This window comes from Cantharellus anzutake, assembly GCF_015039405.1.
Source record: "Cantharellus anzutake strain C23 chromosome Unknown EI90scaffold_1, whole genome shotgun sequence".
NCBI classification, from domain to species: Eukaryota; Fungi; Basidiomycota; class Agaricomycetes; order Cantharellales; family Hydnaceae; genus Cantharellus; species Cantharellus anzutake.
Window position 1 is genome coordinate 67,478 of NW_024066951.1, and position 16,327 is coordinate 83,804.

The following is a 16,327-nucleotide window of genomic DNA, read 5'->3' on the forward strand; positions in this document are numbered from 1 at the left end:
GTTTCCAGCCATGATATCAGGAATCAAAACTCGTCCTTTCTTTTCTGATAGACGGCTGTATATAATGCTACAATAGTCATGACGGCGAGTGCGGAAAGAAGCTAAAGAGCACCATGAGTGACGAAGGACGAGACCCAACATGAAACACTGATAATAACAGACACAAAAGGACCAATCGAATATTGAGACCTAGTCCGAAGTTTATGGGCGATGAGGTTGCAAAGCGCCCGGATGAGATAATGTAGGATGGCGAAGTGTAGGCGAGGGGCATTTTCAAGCGAATACAAGGAGAAAACAGAAGAGGTCCCAAACGAACATGTCATGTCATGTCGTCAGACCATCCATTCTAGTCGTCATCGCATTGGCGACTTTTGTTGTCGAATTGTGTGTAGTTGTCCCAACACCCGTCCCGTTCGCCGCAGTAGGATTCATTCCTTCCTCGTCTCCGTCCCCATCAGCGTCAGCGTCAGCATCCACCTCGTCATCGTCATCGTCATCGCCGACTTCGGTACCCGTAGCAGCGGCTGCCGCTGTAGGAGGATCCGGGCGGTAAATGGGATGCTGCCTCGATGCGTCCAGAGTAGTGTCCATCAATGTCGTTTGAGGTGTTGGTTGATTCGGATTTGATGCGACCCCCAGTAATCGGGATGGGGTGCGTCCCATTCCAGGCGCCGCCGATTGTTGCCGGTGTTGACGAGCTAGCTTGGCTCCTTCTAAACGAGCTTGCTTTGATATTGAAACGGAAGCAGAGGTCCCCGCTTGACCGGCAGTCCCATTCTGTGCAATACCATTTGCAGATGCTCGTTTTCGTGAAGACACTTTATTTGCGTTGCTTGGAGTAGGAGCTGGGTTAACTGTCGTTGTACTTGCCGGGGCGATACCGCCCGTTGCGCCTGCTGCTGCACCTTGAGGCGTGGAGGTTGATGGTGCATGTCCCGTCACGGGCGGAGTGTTCGAGAATGCACTTGGGTTTGCGCTACCTGGTGAAGTACTGGGAGCGAATTGCGGCGGGACGCTGTGTAAATAGCTTGCAAATATGCCAGGGGATGTGGTTGGAGGGGAGGTTGTGGTTCCATTTACGACTTGCGATGTGAGCATGATGGGGAGTTGAGGGTACGTCGCGGTGAGGTACATTGGGTGGGAAATACTTTGCAAACCTTCTTTGTTCATTCGCGAAGCATCTGCTGTCGGGATGACGCTATACTGATTGATCAAGTTCATATATGCAGAGTTATTTGGTGGAAGAGCGTTGATAGGGTTGCTGAAAGTTCCGGGGGGAAACAAACCTGACAGAACGTTTTCGATACGGAACAAATGCTGTTTGAGTTCTTCGAATTCAGCACGGGTGACGTATCTTTCCGCGCTCGCCGAGGGAGGGTACGGCGTAGTGTGTATGGTCGTGGTAGCAGGATGATTTGGGTCAGTGTCGTCACCAATTACGCTTAGAGAAGGTGCAAGGAAAACGGTGCAAAAAGCATCAACTCTAGCGAGGACTCGGAGGACGATTGTGGTGAAAACTCACATAGGGTCAAGTAGCGTCCAGCGACATTTGTCCTGATCTCCTCGTCTTGCACAGGGGCTACAAGGATGACTTCGGTCACATCTGATTTTTCTCCGCTTACACTCGGTACAACTGAGCGCCTGACGCCGTCTTTTCTTCTTAGCCCGCTCTCCTTCACCCGCAAGGTTTCCATCCCCATCAACTCGTTCTTCACCATCGACTGGAACTTTCCTTTTCCCATTTTCATTCTCATCTGAGTCACCCGCTGCTTCCGAAGTACTCTGAAGCTGCTGGTGTTGCGGGTCGTACTCTCCCGCATAGTTCTCATCGACTTCTTCCACCTCGTCGGTTCCAAACGGAGCCTGCTGAGGGTGCGCAGAACTAGTTGCCATCGCTTGTTGATACTGGGCCATAGAAGGATGTGAGAAATCCACGGGGGAGTATTGGAGATACGCGTGTTGGTCCTGATTATGAGTCTGTTGCGCTTGCTCCACAACTGTCTGTGCTGCAGTGTGAGCTTCAAAGTTCGGGAAATAGAAAAACACGGAGCACGAGTTAGAACTAAAGTTCTACCGGAACATGAAGGGAATTTTACTCTGCCCGTTATCGGCTACGTGCCGTCGATCGTCAGCCTTCATGACGATGGTGTGGTAAAAAGAAAGTTGCTTGGAAGACGCTGTTTCCGTGTCACGTTGTCTTTGTGAGTCGTGAGTTCTACATACTAGTACTGTGACCGGAACAGATCAACACACGTCGTCCCCGCAACGAATGATGGCAGCGGACACGTTAAACTCATCCGAAATCTTCAATGCCAATGCTTTATATCAGGTTTTATACTCCCTGGTATTTGGTTCCAGTGAGTGCTTAACAGGCGCTAATGCAAAAGCGATGGGCGTCAAAACTCTCACACCTTCCAACGGTTTTTTTTTCAGCTCTCTGGCTAACTGGAATTGGGGGCCCCGTTGCCTTCCGTGTCCTACGTGTGCCATGCTAGTGCATAAATGATTTCGTCGATTAGCCTAACCTCGTGGAAACAGCACGTCACCAGTTCGGAGCACTCCAAGCTAAAACATTCCCAATCTTCTTCGGCATGTCTGTTGGTGTCGAAGTCACCTTGTTATCTCTCTGGATCCGGAAATACCCTTCAGTCATCTCTACATACACAGATGTTAGCAAGGCTGAAGTTGTGCAAGCATGGATCCTTGCCCTCGCCTTTATCCTGACCAGCATCAACACGGTATGGCTGGGGCCGAAACAATCCAAGTAAGCTTAAGGTTCATTGCCAGCGACCTTGAAACATTCCATTCTGGACCAAAAGTCCAAGGCATGCATTCCGAGTTGATTGATATGCCATTTATCCCTTCCATCCTGTAATCAGCCTCCTTCGCGCCTTTCTCTGCTCCAACCTCCGCTGGTTTCGTATCCTCATCTTTCCCCTACCAGAATCATGTGGCAGCGCCACAAGTTGGAGCGCGAAGAAGGGAAATCCTATCTCGATCCCACTGTGAGTTGAGACAAACCCTGATTTCGAGTTCCAGATTCAAAAAGCGTTCTGGGACAGGCATCGGATGAACTCAAACAGCTAACGGCACGTTTCGGGAAGCTTCATGGAATGGGCTCCCTGTTAAACTTGATTTCCTTCCTCGCTCTCCTATTCCACGGACTGTGGATCGGCACTCATGGAATTTAAGAATTGCTAAACCTTCTCGCTCCGTCCGGCCACTTCATGACGACTTTGCGTATTGCCCATCCTTTTTTTTTGGTGATAAACGTGCTCGCAACGATAGTCCTGACATTCACCCTGACTGATTACAATGCCTCCTGGGAGGCAGCGACACTATCGTGACAACAGACATATAAATAGACAAGATATATCATCGAAGAAGAAAAAAAAACCGATCACGTCTCTGACGGATTGCCCGGTTCTCCATCATCCGTCTCAATCATTTGCATCATGTATACAAAGAGGATCCGGTCAAGAGGACCTCGGAAGTTGCACATCCTTCATGGCCAAGGCGATCTCAAACGTGCGAAGGTGTTGATCGAGCATAGTCAACCCATTCCGAGTCCGCGCACTGGATGGGGGGACCAAAAAAAAAAAACCGAAGGTTTATTAAGATCATCCATGAACCCACGCGGAATCACATGAATCCACTCACAAATGAGCATACCCCTCCGGAATCTTTTCATCCTCCAAAATCGTCTTGAGCGTCTTCACATCCCCTCCAAGCACTTGGAAGAGCATCGACCCGTTACCCCACATGAAGAACTTGTGTGTTGCTGTCAAGTAAAACTGTGGATTGTCATTCTTGGACTGTGCGATACGAAGGGAGAGGAAACGGGCGATATCAGAAGTGGTAAGATAACCTTCCGGTTTCTCAGGACTACGAGGACCCGTTGCAAAGGTGAGGAGGTTTCGGATGAGATCTTTAGCTGGGATCGTCTGATCGGGTTGGAAATGAGCATCGCGACCTGGATGAAAAGTTGTGAGCGAAAAGAAAATGATGAAATGGGGGGGGGGATGTATAATGGAAATTGCGAACATACGCAGCATGCTTGCATCGTGTTCCACAATATTATGACCAGTCAAATCGCTACAACAAAAAAGGAAAGGGGGAAAGTGTGAGTTTTTTCTTTATCCCAACACCGAGCGCGCGGGCGCCCGCGCACGAGGCAACAAGAAGGGGCATTTACCTGAGATCTATAAAATCACGTCCAAAGAGACTTCGGAGAGAGTCAGATGTACTCTTGCAGAGGGTAGGGCTGAAGTTCCATGTTTCCTGGAGTGCCTATTGTCATTATTACAAGAGGGGTTTTAGAAATGGGGGGATTCAGGCGATAAGAGGGAATGGTAACGAGCCTTCTCCAACTCGGGAAAGGTGATCTTTCTACCGTTATGAGGGAGAATTCCATGATTAGCCATCGCATCTGACAAATAAACAGGTTAATCCCGGTGGTACATACATATTGGGTGAAAGGGGGGGGGGGTGTGAATGAAGATTTACTCACTCAATCCAGGACAAGGCGCTCTAGAGTCCGTCGGTAAAGGCGGGACGTGTTCCGGCCAAATACCATTATACCCAGGTTGACCAGGCTTGAATAATTCCCTAGCATCGCGCTTTCTCGAGAAGGTGTTACCCAAGAAGTACCCAAAGTCAACAGTGTACAACCCGATCGTCTGAAGGACCTTGATGGGTGCGTTCCAGTTGGCGAAGAGAGTTTTGACGAGCTTGAATATCCCCATTAGTGGGATACGGACGAGGAGCATGGTATTCTCGATGAAGAGGGGAGCCATTGGTCGAGGAGGAATGGATAGAGGAGAGGGTTTGTGGTGTGTAGTATGGGGTGTGTTTGGAGGGGAGAGAGGAGTGGCGGGATTTGGACAAAGCCTGGAGGCGAGCTATATACGTGCAGCGCCATTCATCAGGAGAGAAGAGGGCACCCAATTGGCAGCCAATGATTCACAATCAGCTCGGAATGGTAATCAATCATGTGGATTGTATTAATTTCGGAAACAAACGAACACCGCCACGTGTTGTAAGATATATATATATATAGTATTTGTGATTATCAGAGCAGGGTGTTGGATGTCGATGTCCGGGTTCTGCTCGCGTAGTCAACTCCTTGAAACAAAAATCAAAATTGACTGGAGAAAGACGTGTTTTCTTGTATAACACACGGGGTAGTGAGTCCGCACGACGGCGATAACGTTCCGTATCGCACAGCCACCACCCGACCCATCATTCTCCCCTTCACTTGCACCCGATCTCATTCATTCAATTCGTTCTGTTGAGCGTGGAGGATCGTCTCCGGATGGTTCAATTTTCTCTTATTATCAGTGGCCCGGCCGCCGACTGCGGCTCATGTTCGGGTCCTCCCTCGTCTCTTTCTTTCCCTGGTCCGGGTCCAGTTCGGTTCGGTCTTGAGGTGAACTGGCTATAGTGAGTAGTTCTCGCTAGTGTGTGTGTGTGTGTGTGTGTGTGTGTGGATTAATCATCACTTCTAGTCTTTCATAAGCGCTAAAAAAAAACCATACACCCATTCCTAGGGGAGAATTTGCATATACAATAACCGAATCAACGATATATACTTAAATTGGGGAGAAAGGAGAAATTTTGATTTGTCTCTCTCATCACAGCCATATTCGAATTTCCCCCGCTGATCTATCGCGGCCAGGTATATAATATTGCTTGTATGCATATGTATGCAGATCAGCCCAAATCAACATTTTTTTATTTTTATTTTGCGAATTATGTAAACATACACAGCTTTCGATCATAGAACGATGTTCTCTCTCTCTCGATCGTTCAGGTGAACATCCACTCAAGTGTTTTTAAGTAAAAGTCGACAGACCAATACATATCATACTAGCGAGTGATCGACGAAGGGTTTCAATAATAATAGGAGTGCCCTGCTTCCGTCGGAGTCGAGAACAGCAAGGTTATTTACAGCCTTTTCTAAAATTTCTGTCCGATCAAAGTGAATGGGTATTGACCCCGTTCGTAAAAAAAATCACCCAAAAATGATCAAATTTCTCGAATTTTTATTTTTCAATACAGTAGAGTTAGCGCCGCACAGCCATACCCATTCCCGACCACAACGATTGATCCTACCCTTCACACTGGCCATGATCAGACCGTGTCCTAAGCTACCGTGCACGAAAAGTTCTGGAAATCAGCAAGTTTTCCTCACCTGCTTTGATTCTCTCCGAAACAGCGACTGTGTGTCAACTATCATGTTCTCAACAAAGACAAGCGCGCCCACTGGAATGATGACCATTAGCCCCGCACCCGCTCCTGAAAACACCCCAGCAAGCATTCCAACAGTGCTTGCTGATGTATGTGAAGCCTCGTTGCTTCAGGCTGAGCCGGTGGGAGACAGAAACACCATACTCACATCCAGATCCTAGTTGTCAAGTTCGCGACTACACCCACGGTTGCCAACTTTATCAAAGAGGTCCCTTGCTGGTGAGCTGAGAGAATGCGGCAACTCTGCAGTCACCGAGATGGGCAATTTGTGCAGCCTCCTTGATAGTGAGGGTTGAGGACATGAGGACGATGTGTCACTTCATGTCTGGAGACGCGTGTTTGGTACCCATGAGATGGTAATGGTGTATGGAAGCTCGGCTGGGCTGATGTGAGGAGGATCGAGAGCAGGATCACTGTTTCCAATAGAGGCTGGCGACCTGCCTAGATTGCTGTGACCGTCAGTGCTATGGTCATTATTCAACGAGGAATGGGGAATAGCTGTGGGCGCTAATTCTACTAGATGGAGATATAATTCTATTGTATTGAAACATAAAAATATGAGAAATTTGACCATTTTCAGGTGATTTTTTTACGAACGGGGTCAATACCCATTCACTTTTGATCGGACAAAAATTTTAGAAAAGGCTGTATTGGAGAATGGTAGAGAGAGGGGAACACCATTAATTACAGTACGTGGCATAGGTTATACACATATCCTCGGCATGTTGAATGACATCGATTGCGCGGACCAACCCAGGTAAAACATCAAAGATCGAGCTAATGACCATATACAATCGCTCCCCCTCCCCTAATTGGGAAAACCCTCCCAACCATCCACGTTCACTACATACTTCCCACCCCACCGCATAGGATGTTGCAAATCAGTGCGAACGCCGCCACTGTTGTCGAGCGTGCGCTCACCGAAGACAGCTGCATACATGCGCTCTAGTCACTCACATGGTTGTTTCAAAACATTTGTCAATGTTGGAATCAGTTGTGCGCTAATTCTCTTGACACTAAGCTTAAGTGAAAAACAAAAACCCCTCACTTCTCTCGGAATTCGCGATCTATATCATCTTACATAAGATCATCGACCTTGACCTATAGAGCTGTTGAACATGCAGAAAAACAACCTGTGGGCCCCGGGCCAGAACATAGGTGTTGCCTGCGATCGATCGAATGACATGGAGTGTTAATCTTCCGCTCTCGTTTTATTGCTAGCGTAGCCCCGTGCAACTTAGTGTCAAGCTTAAGTATATTAAGCGAAAAATTGAGAATGAACGGAAAGAATAGGTGGGGCTGTGCGAAAGCTAGCGGTCTCGATCCAACTAGGACGAAGGATGATATAGGCAAAAGCCGGCCTTTCCCCCCTCCGGTTTGGCTCATCTTGCCATCGAGCTTTGATATTGGTATCTGCGCCTACAGGTGGGCGCTGGAATATTGCACTTGGCCATGCATGATTGATCAGCTTGAGCGAAGAGATGTCGGAAGCCGGAATAACCGACCTCCAGGGTTGGTTCTTCTCGTGTTGATTTCGCATGCATGCATGGATATTCGGGCTTGCTGTGTCATATTTACATCTCAGTAGCTTCGTAGCAATCAACCTGCCTACCTGGAGTACATGTACATGCAGTGAAGCTGGCTGCTATCGGGGGCTTTTCGACATGTGTATGTAGCTGTAGATGCCATGATCCAACCCAACCCATCGGGTGAACCGTTTTCCAGGTATGTAATGGGGTGGCTTCTCGATGGGACCCTTCTCCCCTATGTATCAGTTAGAACTCTCGGCTAGAACACGAAACGGGGTTTGCATGACTTTCGATAGCAAAGCCACACACACACACACACATGCTATGCAACAGCAACAACCCTAGGACATGGGAATATTGTCCGCCTTAGCTTAATCTGAAGTACGCCCACCCTTTCGATCCCAATTGTTCGGGAGTACCGAAGAACGCAACAACACCCAAAGCACAACAGTCCGGACCTTCGGGAATTCGGTAATTCCTGCCGGCTTACCGTTAAATACCCAAAAAAACTCGGGACACCAAGGCTCGCCCAGCCGTAACAATTATTAAGAAGATTCAATTATATGTATGTTATATAAAGCCCACACCGTAGTGCAACGACTGTTAGCTCATTCGCACGGCCTCTGGGTGTTGCCGGAGGCAACTAATCCATTCAATTCACCATTTTTATTTTATTTGGTGAGTGTCAGCCGAGTTGTCAGCCTGATCCAGCTCAACTGACTCAAATCATCTCAACCACGATCCACTCCTGTGCCTTGGCCAGTTCCTGTCGTTCATCAATTCGAAATACGTTCCAATCAATCCCTCCGAGGTTGATTTCCTTGGGCCTTGCAACAAACTTCTTTTTACACTCTGTTTCCACCACACACTCCTTTTACGGTTGTTCCTCTGTACTTGCCTGGTTCGCGCGAGTTAGCCGACCCTCTCACCTTGCTTGAGGTTATGCATGAAAATAAACCTGTCCTCATACTGCAGCTAAGACCACCCCAGCAACTTTCATGACCGTTACAAGCGTAAAGCTGCTGACAAAGAGATTCGGGTTCGCATTGAGGATTTGATCGGAATATTACTCCATTCCCATTCTATATGCTGTCAGTGCAATGGGAACCAGACTCTGCTTTTTCACCGAACACCTTGGCCAGCCCAGTGTACCGAAGACCATTTCCCCTAGTCTAGTTCTACACACGAGACCAAGACGGTTCCACAGGAGCACTGGATGTATGACATCCTGGAGGAAGAGGGGGAGCAGAGATTCCGAGCCATGGTGGAAGCAATAAAGCAGGCTTGTGCTGCGCTGACCAAGATCATCGAAAAGCAGTGATCAGAAAGCTCATTGTCCACAGCCGATACTGGTCGCATATTACAATGAAGCGCTGCTGGACATGATGCAGGTACCATCACCTCCACCAGCAGTCATCATCATCTAACAGAAAGGTATAAAATGCGTGATCATATTGAACCAGATATTTTATATGTGAATTGAAAAAGAAATATACCACGGATCTTTTACGAAGAAAAAAAAGGGGACGGGTGACAAGGAAACCAAGAAGAAGAAAAGTCCAAAGGAAGGGACAAGTCGTCAATTGGGTGACTGGGGAAACGAGTTTATTGCGCTGGGCTTGCAGCAGACGAACTTTGCTCTTAACTAGAAAGAAACGATGTGTATAGTACACCATGGGAAAAATAGAAGAATGTATACTTCAGACAGAATAGGGCGGCACGCGTCGTGAACTTGGACTCTGAACCCGGGGCTAACTTCGAATTTGAAAGAGAAAGAGCAAGCGGAAATGATGCATGCATTAGGAGCCGTGAAAGGTGAAGCCGAAGTCTAGCTGGATGTACGTCCGACATCGTATGATGGTGAGAGATAGGGGAGTATAACCTTCATTTGGACGTAACAGGGGTAGGGAAGGGAGACCAAGGTCGGTATATATACGATTTACAAGGCTTTGGACGAGGAAAGATGGTGTGCGTGTGGATGATTATTCTGTATTGTTGGTGTTTGAGTTGTGACCCATAAGCGCGTTTACGACTTCTGCCCGAGAACTGGAAGAAGGAATCTCAACTAGCTGAGATTTGCGGTCGAATTGGAACGTGAGCACGGAAGTTCAACACTGGAATTTGTCATTTGGGAACCTGCCCCTTTGCGATCGTAGGAATGATTGGTGTCGTATGTAAATGGAGGGTAGATATATTCGACGACGATAAATATTACCACTCGAAAGGGGTCATATGGAAGAGGTGAAGGGAGCCGCCATTTGCAAAGCAAGCCGGCGTTTTGGGTGTTTTTCTAGAAATCGGAGGAACAGGACTCCCTCGCCCTCACCCGCGATACGGTCCGCGATGCTGATGTTGATTAGTGAAATTAGGGTCTTGATGCATTCGCTGTTGGTTCTGCACGTGAACCGAAGGCCACGCCCCATACAACTGCATCGAGAATGGTTATTAGGGCAGGGCCTTGAAACACTGAACAGATCACTCACCATCTGATTACTATGACTAATGTCAGGAACCTCATAGCGGGAAGGATCAAGGACCATTCCATTTCCAGTTTGGTGCATATTCTGGAAACCAGAAGTCATCCTCGCACTGGCATACCTCTGTTGCTGTTGCTGCTGCTGGTGAGTTTGTTGTTGTTGTTGCTGCTGATACCCAATCCCAGGGCCAACAGAGCCCGGACGGCCAGGAAAACCACCATGTACCGGGAGGATAACATTCTCTGGCAGCGGCTGACGCTGAACCATCTCAGCAATTTGTTCAGATGTCGGATTGACACCATAAACCTCCCTAAAGCCATCGACAAGGTGCTGTACAGCATATGAAGTGTTCGCCACGACAAGTCCAGCGCCAGCCATCTGACGAGGATCAAGGTTCATCCCGTTTACGCTGTTCGCAGCGTTAGCAGCCTGAGCCTGAAGCTGCTGCAATTGAAGTGTATGCATGGACGCCACGATCGATGCCATCGAAGCATCATAAGGCGCGCTCTCGGTGCTATACCCACCAGGATTGACAGGATTGACAGTCTGACTGTTGAAAACAGAATGCGGGCCAGGTTGGGGACCAACTTGCGGCTGTTGACTTTTCTTCTGCTGACCGTTCCCAGATGAGGGAATAGAGAACGGTGCAGTATTAAACGAAGGGACCGGCAGACCAACTTCTTCCATGAGCCGTCTATACGCTTGAGCAGTGAGGACCTTGAGGTCGATTAGGACTCGTTTCGTCGCCTCGAGGTATTCAGGTTTCTTTGCGGAGTCAAGGTAGGGACTCTGTAAGATTTTAAGAATGACCGCAACGCCATTGATCTGATCCCCGAGTACATCTGTTAGGACATGATCGTTGGGTGAGAAGAATAATGCATCGACGACTTGTTGAGAAGCCTCGGGCTCTGCCTTCTGGTTGACTATGCGAAGAACAGTGAGTGACGCGAGCTTGTGCGTACAGAGGTGTGAGAGATGAGGGGTGAACCGAGGTGCTAGAAGACGATAACGAGAGTGGAAACCTGAGGTATCAAGTAACCAAGTGAGAAGTAGCGCGCCGTTGGGATTCGTTGCAAGAGGAATCGAGTTAAGAATGACGGCAGTTGCGATACGACGCTAAAAGGAATGTGTTAGTTTCGCCGATCTGGGAACGGATTTCCCGGCTCCTACCGCACCTGTTGACTGATGGTTATATAAGGACTTTCCAAACAGGCTCTCATGCTTCGCGCTCCGAATCGACCCTGAGCAATCTCCCAGAGACGGTCGGTCATCGCGTCGAATATAAAATCGTTCGCAGGTGTTCCGAATCGCAAACAACATCTGTTCTAAAATTAAGCCGTCTCCATGTGCCCGGCAAACCATCCCAACTTACTGGACAACATAATTCCCAAATTGGTCCAAAAGCAGGGGGGAGTATAGGGTCGCAGATTAATGGCAATAAGCGCGATCTCTTCCGGAGTGCTGGCGCATTCGATAACTTTCTGCGCTGCCCAAGTCCCGTTCTTGTGAATCCCGATGGAGGCGAGGTGAGGAGCAATCCTTTCTAACATAGCATAGCGTGGACCGGGCGAGCAGCGCTCAAAGAGTTTTTGCACAACCTGGGATGGCTCAATAAGACGCAGGAGATACTTGAGAGCGCTGTAGGAACTGACCGTGTTGCCAAGCCAATCTGAAGCAAGATCAACAATCTCGCCATCAAGGAAATCGGCAGCGACGTCGTCAATCTCCTCGACGGTACACGACCCAGAGTCAAGCCTCTTGCGGAGCTCTCGCAACTTGGAAGCATCCCATCGACGAATATGGCTGCGCTCTGCCGCAATCGGTATCGTTGTGTAGTAGTTCGTCGGCGGGCGGAATTCTGTGTGTTACTTCATCGGCACGCTATGCATAATCAATAGAACATCTCAAAGACGCACCCGCAAGAGCCTGGACGTCATTGTCAGCGTCAGGAGTCCCGTCACTCAGCAACCTCATGATCAATTGCTGCTCCGTAATACTGGGCAAGCCACCCTGTCCCGGAGGGTTCAAAACCATATCAATCATACTCAGCAGCAAATTCGACCTGTAATTCTCCACAGCGCCACCAAGAACTTGCTGATCCGTAGGAATAGCAGTAGCACCTTTCACGCCTCGAAGCGCGTGAATGGTTTGACCAACACTTAGATCACCAACGCCTTTTTCATTGGGGCTCGGGGTTGAATCGTGGTTCGTCTTGGACGACTCTCCTTCACCACTACTACCATCCCCGCCAGGTGAGCCACCCTTAACAGGGACACGAGCGAAGCCGATGCGGATGGCGCCAACTTCGCTTCCAAGGACGTCTCTACCATTAAGAGCCTTGCGCGCCCTAACAGCGTCATCGAGCCGTTCAAAATTGACTGTGAATACACAAAGCTTTAGTGTGCCCCTGAGTCTGGGGGTGGTTCTACTCACCGAATCCACAGTTCTTATGGGTCAACACCCTAGCACTCTCGATCGGTCCATACGGAGAGAAAACCGTTAAGATGGTGGCAGGAGTAGTCGTCGAAGGGATACTCCCAATCCAAAGCGCTCTTGTCGGCGTACTCTGCAACTGAGCGTCCATCCCGCCAGTGCCTCCGGTTCCGTTTCCACTACCAGGCGCTCCCCCTAAACCTCCTGCCCCCCCTAAGCCAGAAGAGGGAGCGGGCGTTGTGAGAAACTGAGAAGCGTGCGTTCCTCCTGAATTCGGTCCTGAAGGCGTAACTGGGGCACTATCCGCTTTACCAAATCCGATGCGAACCGTTTGACCATTTGCCATCCCAATACTGCCACCTAAACGATTCAGAACATCATCCTTCGCGCGGATCGCATCCGCGATGTCGACGAAGTTCACGAAACCGCATTCCTTGAGAAATCGAACATGGAGTGAAGAGTGAATTAAGGTGGAACCATGAGAGCCGAAATCACGAAGTTTCTGATCAGCGAATTCCAAGATAAACAAATTACCAGGACGTACCTTTTCGGGGAGGAGCCTAAAGCTCTCGATGGCGCCATATGGAGCAAACGCTCGCGCAAGATCTTCACCTGTCACACCTGGATCCAGATTCCCAATCCAAAGCGAACGTGAAGGGGTCTGCACCTGCGTATTCCCTGGGTTTGGCGTCGTTGGTTCTTTGGGAGAATTGACCCGCGCTGGGGCTTGATGGGATACGGCCAATTGCGAAGTTGATCCATGTCGAGACGCGGCCAGACTAGACGAGATGTCTCCCGAAGGGAAACGGACGGAAGGAGTAGTAGTCAACGATGCGCGAGAAGTGGTCTGTTGAGGGGCAGTTTCCACGTGTAGGCCTCGCAGCAAAGAGTTAGTTGAACTCTGGAGGGCGGCAGTACCATGCCCCAAAGTCTGGGAAGCATTGAGAGCTACTTCATATTGAGCATATGCATTGTAAGACGGGTCTTCGATAGCAACACGACGGGAAAGTGAAGAACCGACACGGCTGGTTGTATCGTCGATCTGCCCCATTGATGAAGCACGAGAGCGAGTTCCAGCTGCGAGATGTTCGGATTGCTTGAAACCTCTGGCAATGTATGGTGCTTCCTGGTTACTACTGTAGCCCGATCCGGGAGTGGTTGGGTGGTCATAGGAATCCAGCCGTTGACGGACCCGGGGCTTGTGGCTGGGAAGGACAGTAGAGAGCCATTCTTCATACCGCTCATCTTCAGTGTGATCCGGTTCAACAGTGCGCACAGAACGAGCACGCTGATAAGGGTTCGCCACTGTGTTAGCTCTCATCCTAGATGGGGTGTTCAATAACGCTGATTGTCTCATTTCCGTCAAATTTGCGTTCGTAATCGACCCATCGGGACTATCCTCCAATCCGAGGTAGTCCAGAGTGTGCACATCGTAATCATCTCCAGCTTGAGAGTCGCCCGAGGTGATCGAACGCAGTTCATCCAGAACAGGGAACGTATTACCGGATACCGTTGCACGTTGACCAGCAGTGCCGGGCACCCAAGATGAGGAAAACAAAGTTGAACCAAAAGCGTTCCCCAATCCGCCACTGGGCAGCGTCAAGGACCCCGACCTTAGACGACTGTTCCTCTCCGAAGGTGCATGAGCTGCGGCGACTGCCGAAGTGGCATGACGGAGCGATGGGCGTGCGATGGGCGCAGACGCAACGGGACTCGATGACGCTGAAGAGTCCTCTGCCAGATCAATCGTCGAGGATAAAGCAGAGGCGCTTGTGTTGGTCGAACCGTAATGTTGGGCAGTCAGGCCAATATTCGAGGGCAAAGTGCCGGCCCTGGCTCTTCTGGTCCCAGAGGGATATGAGTTGTGGACTATAGTGACCTCATCAGCGGTTACAGGGGAGTTGGACATGTCATAAGATATTCCGTCAGGTAGGGTTGTGCGGAGTGGAGGGGGACGATAGCGACCTAGGCCCTCCTCAGCCATGATCTCCCGCGCTCTAAAGCAAGTGAGTTAGGTAGACATACACTAACTAAATAGGAGCAATGCGTACCGCCGAGCATAGGCTGCAGATGGAGCTGCAGGTGGCGGAGTTTTACCTGATGGTTTAAGATAGCTCACATCCGGGTTTGGAGAGAGGGACATGACAAAGACGAAAAGCAGAAAAACACGGTCACAGATGACAGATGCAGCGTATCAAAAGGCGCTGCCCAACACAAGCTGGACGTAGAAGAAATTAGGGATTATAGAGGTTTTAATTCTGATGGGCGTTCCAAGCGAAACCTAGACCTAAAAAGTCGTTCAGTGATTATACTTGGTAGACCGCGGAACGTCTGGTATGATACTAGACTATTAGGACGTTAAAAGGCGTCAAGGAAGGGGAACAAGTGACGATGGCACACGGGCGAATTACTGTGTGCGACAACCCACACAGGCACTTTGCGCGATTCCAGAAGCAGCTAGATGACTGTCCTCAATTTGCATCCGGGGAGGTTGCCCAAAAAAGGAGGGTGAAGATCCAATACCATTCGTGGATCAATGACTGAATGTCATGGGTTGACATTTGTATATTCCTGTATATTCTTGTGTATTCGGCCGGCTGATCCAGTTCCTTGTAACTACATATTAACTCTCACTCGTTGCTGGGGCCATATCGGGCAAGAATGAATCGATTGGGTGATATTTGGTCTGGATTCCACATCAGGCGTGGTACGGGTCCCAAAAGGACTTGATTTGAGGCATAAAGGGCTAGTAGTGAACTGATACAATAGCACTCTTCTTTTCTGCCGCACGGTTGAAGCATGGACTTTCTGACACGATGATTATCCTCCCATTTCTCTGGGTCGACCAACGCGCGTGGCCTCTTCCTGGGAGAGTGATTGCGGTTCCAAGCTAGCCGGAAGCAAACAGATCTCAACTTTAGGGTCTGGTTTTCAATCTAATACATCTGCTGCTTACCTAAGCTCTGCTTCCCTAGAGTACCGACTCGGTGGACTTTATTGCATTTCAGTTGCCAGTTCTAGCTATAACCATCCCTGCTCGTCGTCCCCCACCGTCCCCCTCTCTTCCTTCCCTTCTTCATTTTGCTTCACGCAACACTCGCTCCCTCTGCATCCAACTTGTTCCACCATCCTGGGCCATTTCTTATCTGCTCCTCTTACTTTATCATTACTCTAAACGCGGTCTCGCCCAGTCTATCTCCCTTTGTCTCCAACGCCTCGCAGCATGCCCGCAAAGCCCCGCCCTGGACCCCTCCCTGCATCATCACCTTCTCCCGCACCTTCCACCCCTGCTTCTGCCTCACAGAAGTCCCCTGTCGCCATCACTCCTCCACCGCTCCCGCCCGATGTGGCCTCTAAGTTGTGGCCTGCAGACATTAAAGACCGAACTTTGGTCGCCCTTTACCACGCTCTCAGTGTTGTAGTAAGCATGTTTCTGATCATCCTCCATCTTCTCGCCCCATTAACTGTAGTTATCGTTACAGAATAACCAAGGTGTGTTTTCTCTGACACCGCATGTCGATCTATTTCACGGACATGTCTTCTGGGCGGTCGCAGCACTCTCCGCCAAGGAGCTGGCAGTTATTTGTCGCGAACAAGGTTTGCACGCAATGGGGTGGGTGTAATTATGTTGGACAGCAC

At 49.4% G+C, this 16,327-nt stretch overlaps 7 protein-coding genes across 7 annotated transcripts; 2 read left to right on the plus strand and 5 right to left on the minus strand.

Annotated features, from left to right (window-relative positions):
- Positions 1-13: 13 nt before the first annotated feature.
- On the minus strand, positions 14-1,385 carry EI90DRAFT_2120 (uncharacterized protein). The gene is made up of 4 exons (XM_039052608.1): positions 1,287-1,385; positions 1,158-1,203; positions 163-1,082; positions 14-101 (listed from the first exon to the last, which is right to left on the minus strand). The coding sequence occupies exons 2-3, from the start codon at positions 1,168-1,170 to the stop codon at positions 325-327; spliced, it is 771 nt and encodes a 256-aa protein (XP_038923659.1). The 5' UTR covers positions 1,171-1,203; positions 1,287-1,385; the 3' UTR covers positions 14-101; positions 163-324.
- EI90DRAFT_2119 (uncharacterized protein) lies at positions 1,386-2,349 on the minus strand. Its single transcript, XM_039052605.1, has 3 exons — positions 2,224-2,349; positions 2,097-2,166; positions 1,386-2,018 (listed from the first exon to the last, which is right to left on the minus strand). Exons 2-3 carry the CDS (start codon positions 2,137-2,139, stop codon positions 1,519-1,521), a joined length of 543 nt encoding a protein of 180 aa, XP_038923660.1. The 5' UTR covers positions 2,140-2,166; positions 2,224-2,349; the 3' UTR covers positions 1,386-1,518.
- EI90DRAFT_2176 (uncharacterized protein) lies at positions 2,093-3,391 on the plus strand. The gene is made up of 5 exons (XM_039052653.1): positions 2,093-2,357; positions 2,434-2,481; positions 2,539-2,764; positions 2,945-3,005; positions 3,063-3,391. Exons 1-5 carry the CDS (start codon positions 2,270-2,272, stop codon positions 3,189-3,191), a joined length of 552 nt encoding a protein of 183 aa, XP_038923661.1. The 5' UTR covers positions 2,093-2,269; the 3' UTR covers positions 3,192-3,391.
- On the minus strand, positions 3,106-4,976 carry EI90DRAFT_3027069 (Chloroperoxidase). The gene is made up of 6 exons (XM_039057961.1): positions 4,511-4,976; positions 4,362-4,429; positions 4,196-4,290; positions 4,049-4,095; positions 3,661-3,973; positions 3,106-3,576 (listed from the first exon to the last, which is right to left on the minus strand). Exons 1-6 carry the CDS (start codon positions 4,794-4,796, stop codon positions 3,477-3,479), a joined length of 909 nt encoding a protein of 302 aa, XP_038923662.1. The 5' UTR covers positions 4,797-4,976; the 3' UTR covers positions 3,106-3,476.
- An 858-nt stretch (positions 4,977-5,834) lies between these two features.
- On the plus strand, positions 5,835-6,489 carry EI90DRAFT_2812 (uncharacterized protein). The gene has a single exon (XM_039053540.1). It carries the CDS (start codon positions 5,985-5,987, stop codon positions 6,408-6,410), a length of 426 nt encoding a protein of 141 aa, XP_038923663.1. The 5' UTR covers positions 5,835-5,984; the 3' UTR covers positions 6,411-6,489.
- EI90DRAFT_3027072 (uncharacterized protein) lies at positions 6,166-6,824 on the minus strand (the record flags this gene model as incomplete). The annotated part of the gene is made up of 1 exon (XM_039057962.1): positions 6,166-6,824. A coding segment is annotated over one exon (256 nt), but the record flags the coding sequence as incomplete, so codon positions are not given.
- Positions 6,825-10,356: 3,532 nt separating this feature from the next.
- On the minus strand, positions 10,357-14,831 carry EI90DRAFT_3143177 (uncharacterized protein; the record flags this gene model as incomplete). The annotated part of the gene is made up of 11 exons (XM_039064992.1): positions 10,357-10,396; positions 10,431-10,633; positions 10,664-10,842; positions 10,873-11,371; positions 11,431-11,575; positions 11,636-11,853; positions 11,908-12,113; positions 12,172-12,633; positions 12,689-13,121; positions 13,233-14,685; positions 14,740-14,831. 11 exons carry the CDS (start codon positions 14,829-14,831, stop codon positions 10,357-10,359), a joined length of 3,930 nt encoding a protein of 1,309 aa, XP_038923665.1.
- Positions 14,832-16,327: the final 1,496 nt, after the last annotated feature.

Bases quoted from the DNA above. Each gene is read 5' to 3' on its own strand.
- EI90DRAFT_2119 (XM_039052605.1), bottom strand. From the start codon at position 2,139: ATGAAGGCTGACGATCGACGGCACGTAGCCGATAACGGGCAGA. The intron at 2,019-2,096 runs GTAAAATTCCCT...CGAACTTTGAAG, and splicing joins CGTAGCCGATAACGGGCAGA to CTCACACTGCAGCACAGACA.
- EI90DRAFT_2176 (XM_039052653.1), top strand. From the start codon at position 2,270: ATGATGGCAGCGGACACGTTAAACTCATCCGAAATCTTCAATGCCAAT. The intron at 2,358-2,433 runs GTGAGTGCTTAA...TTTTTTTTTCAG, and splicing joins CTCCCTGGTATTTGGTTCCA to CTCTCTGGCTAACTGGAATT. The intron at 2,765-2,944 runs GTAAGCTTAAGG...TTCCCCTACCAG, and splicing joins CTGGGGCCGAAACAATCCAA to AATCATGTGGCAGCGCCACA.
- EI90DRAFT_3027069 (XM_039057961.1), bottom strand. From the start codon at position 4,796: ATGGCTCCCCTCTTCATCGAGAATACCATGCTCCTCGTCCGTATCCCA. The intron at 4,430-4,510 runs GTGAGTAAATCT...TTTATTTGTCAG, and splicing joins AGCGCCTTGTCCTGGATTGA to ATGCGATGGCTAATCATGGA. The intron at 3,577-3,660 runs GTGAGTGGATTC...CCCCCCATCCAG, and splicing joins CCGGAGGGGTATGCTCATTT to TGCGCGGACTCGGAATGGGT.
- EI90DRAFT_2812 (XM_039053540.1), top strand. From the start codon at position 5,985: ATGGGTATTGACCCCGTTCGTAAAAAAAATCACCCAAAAATGATCAAA.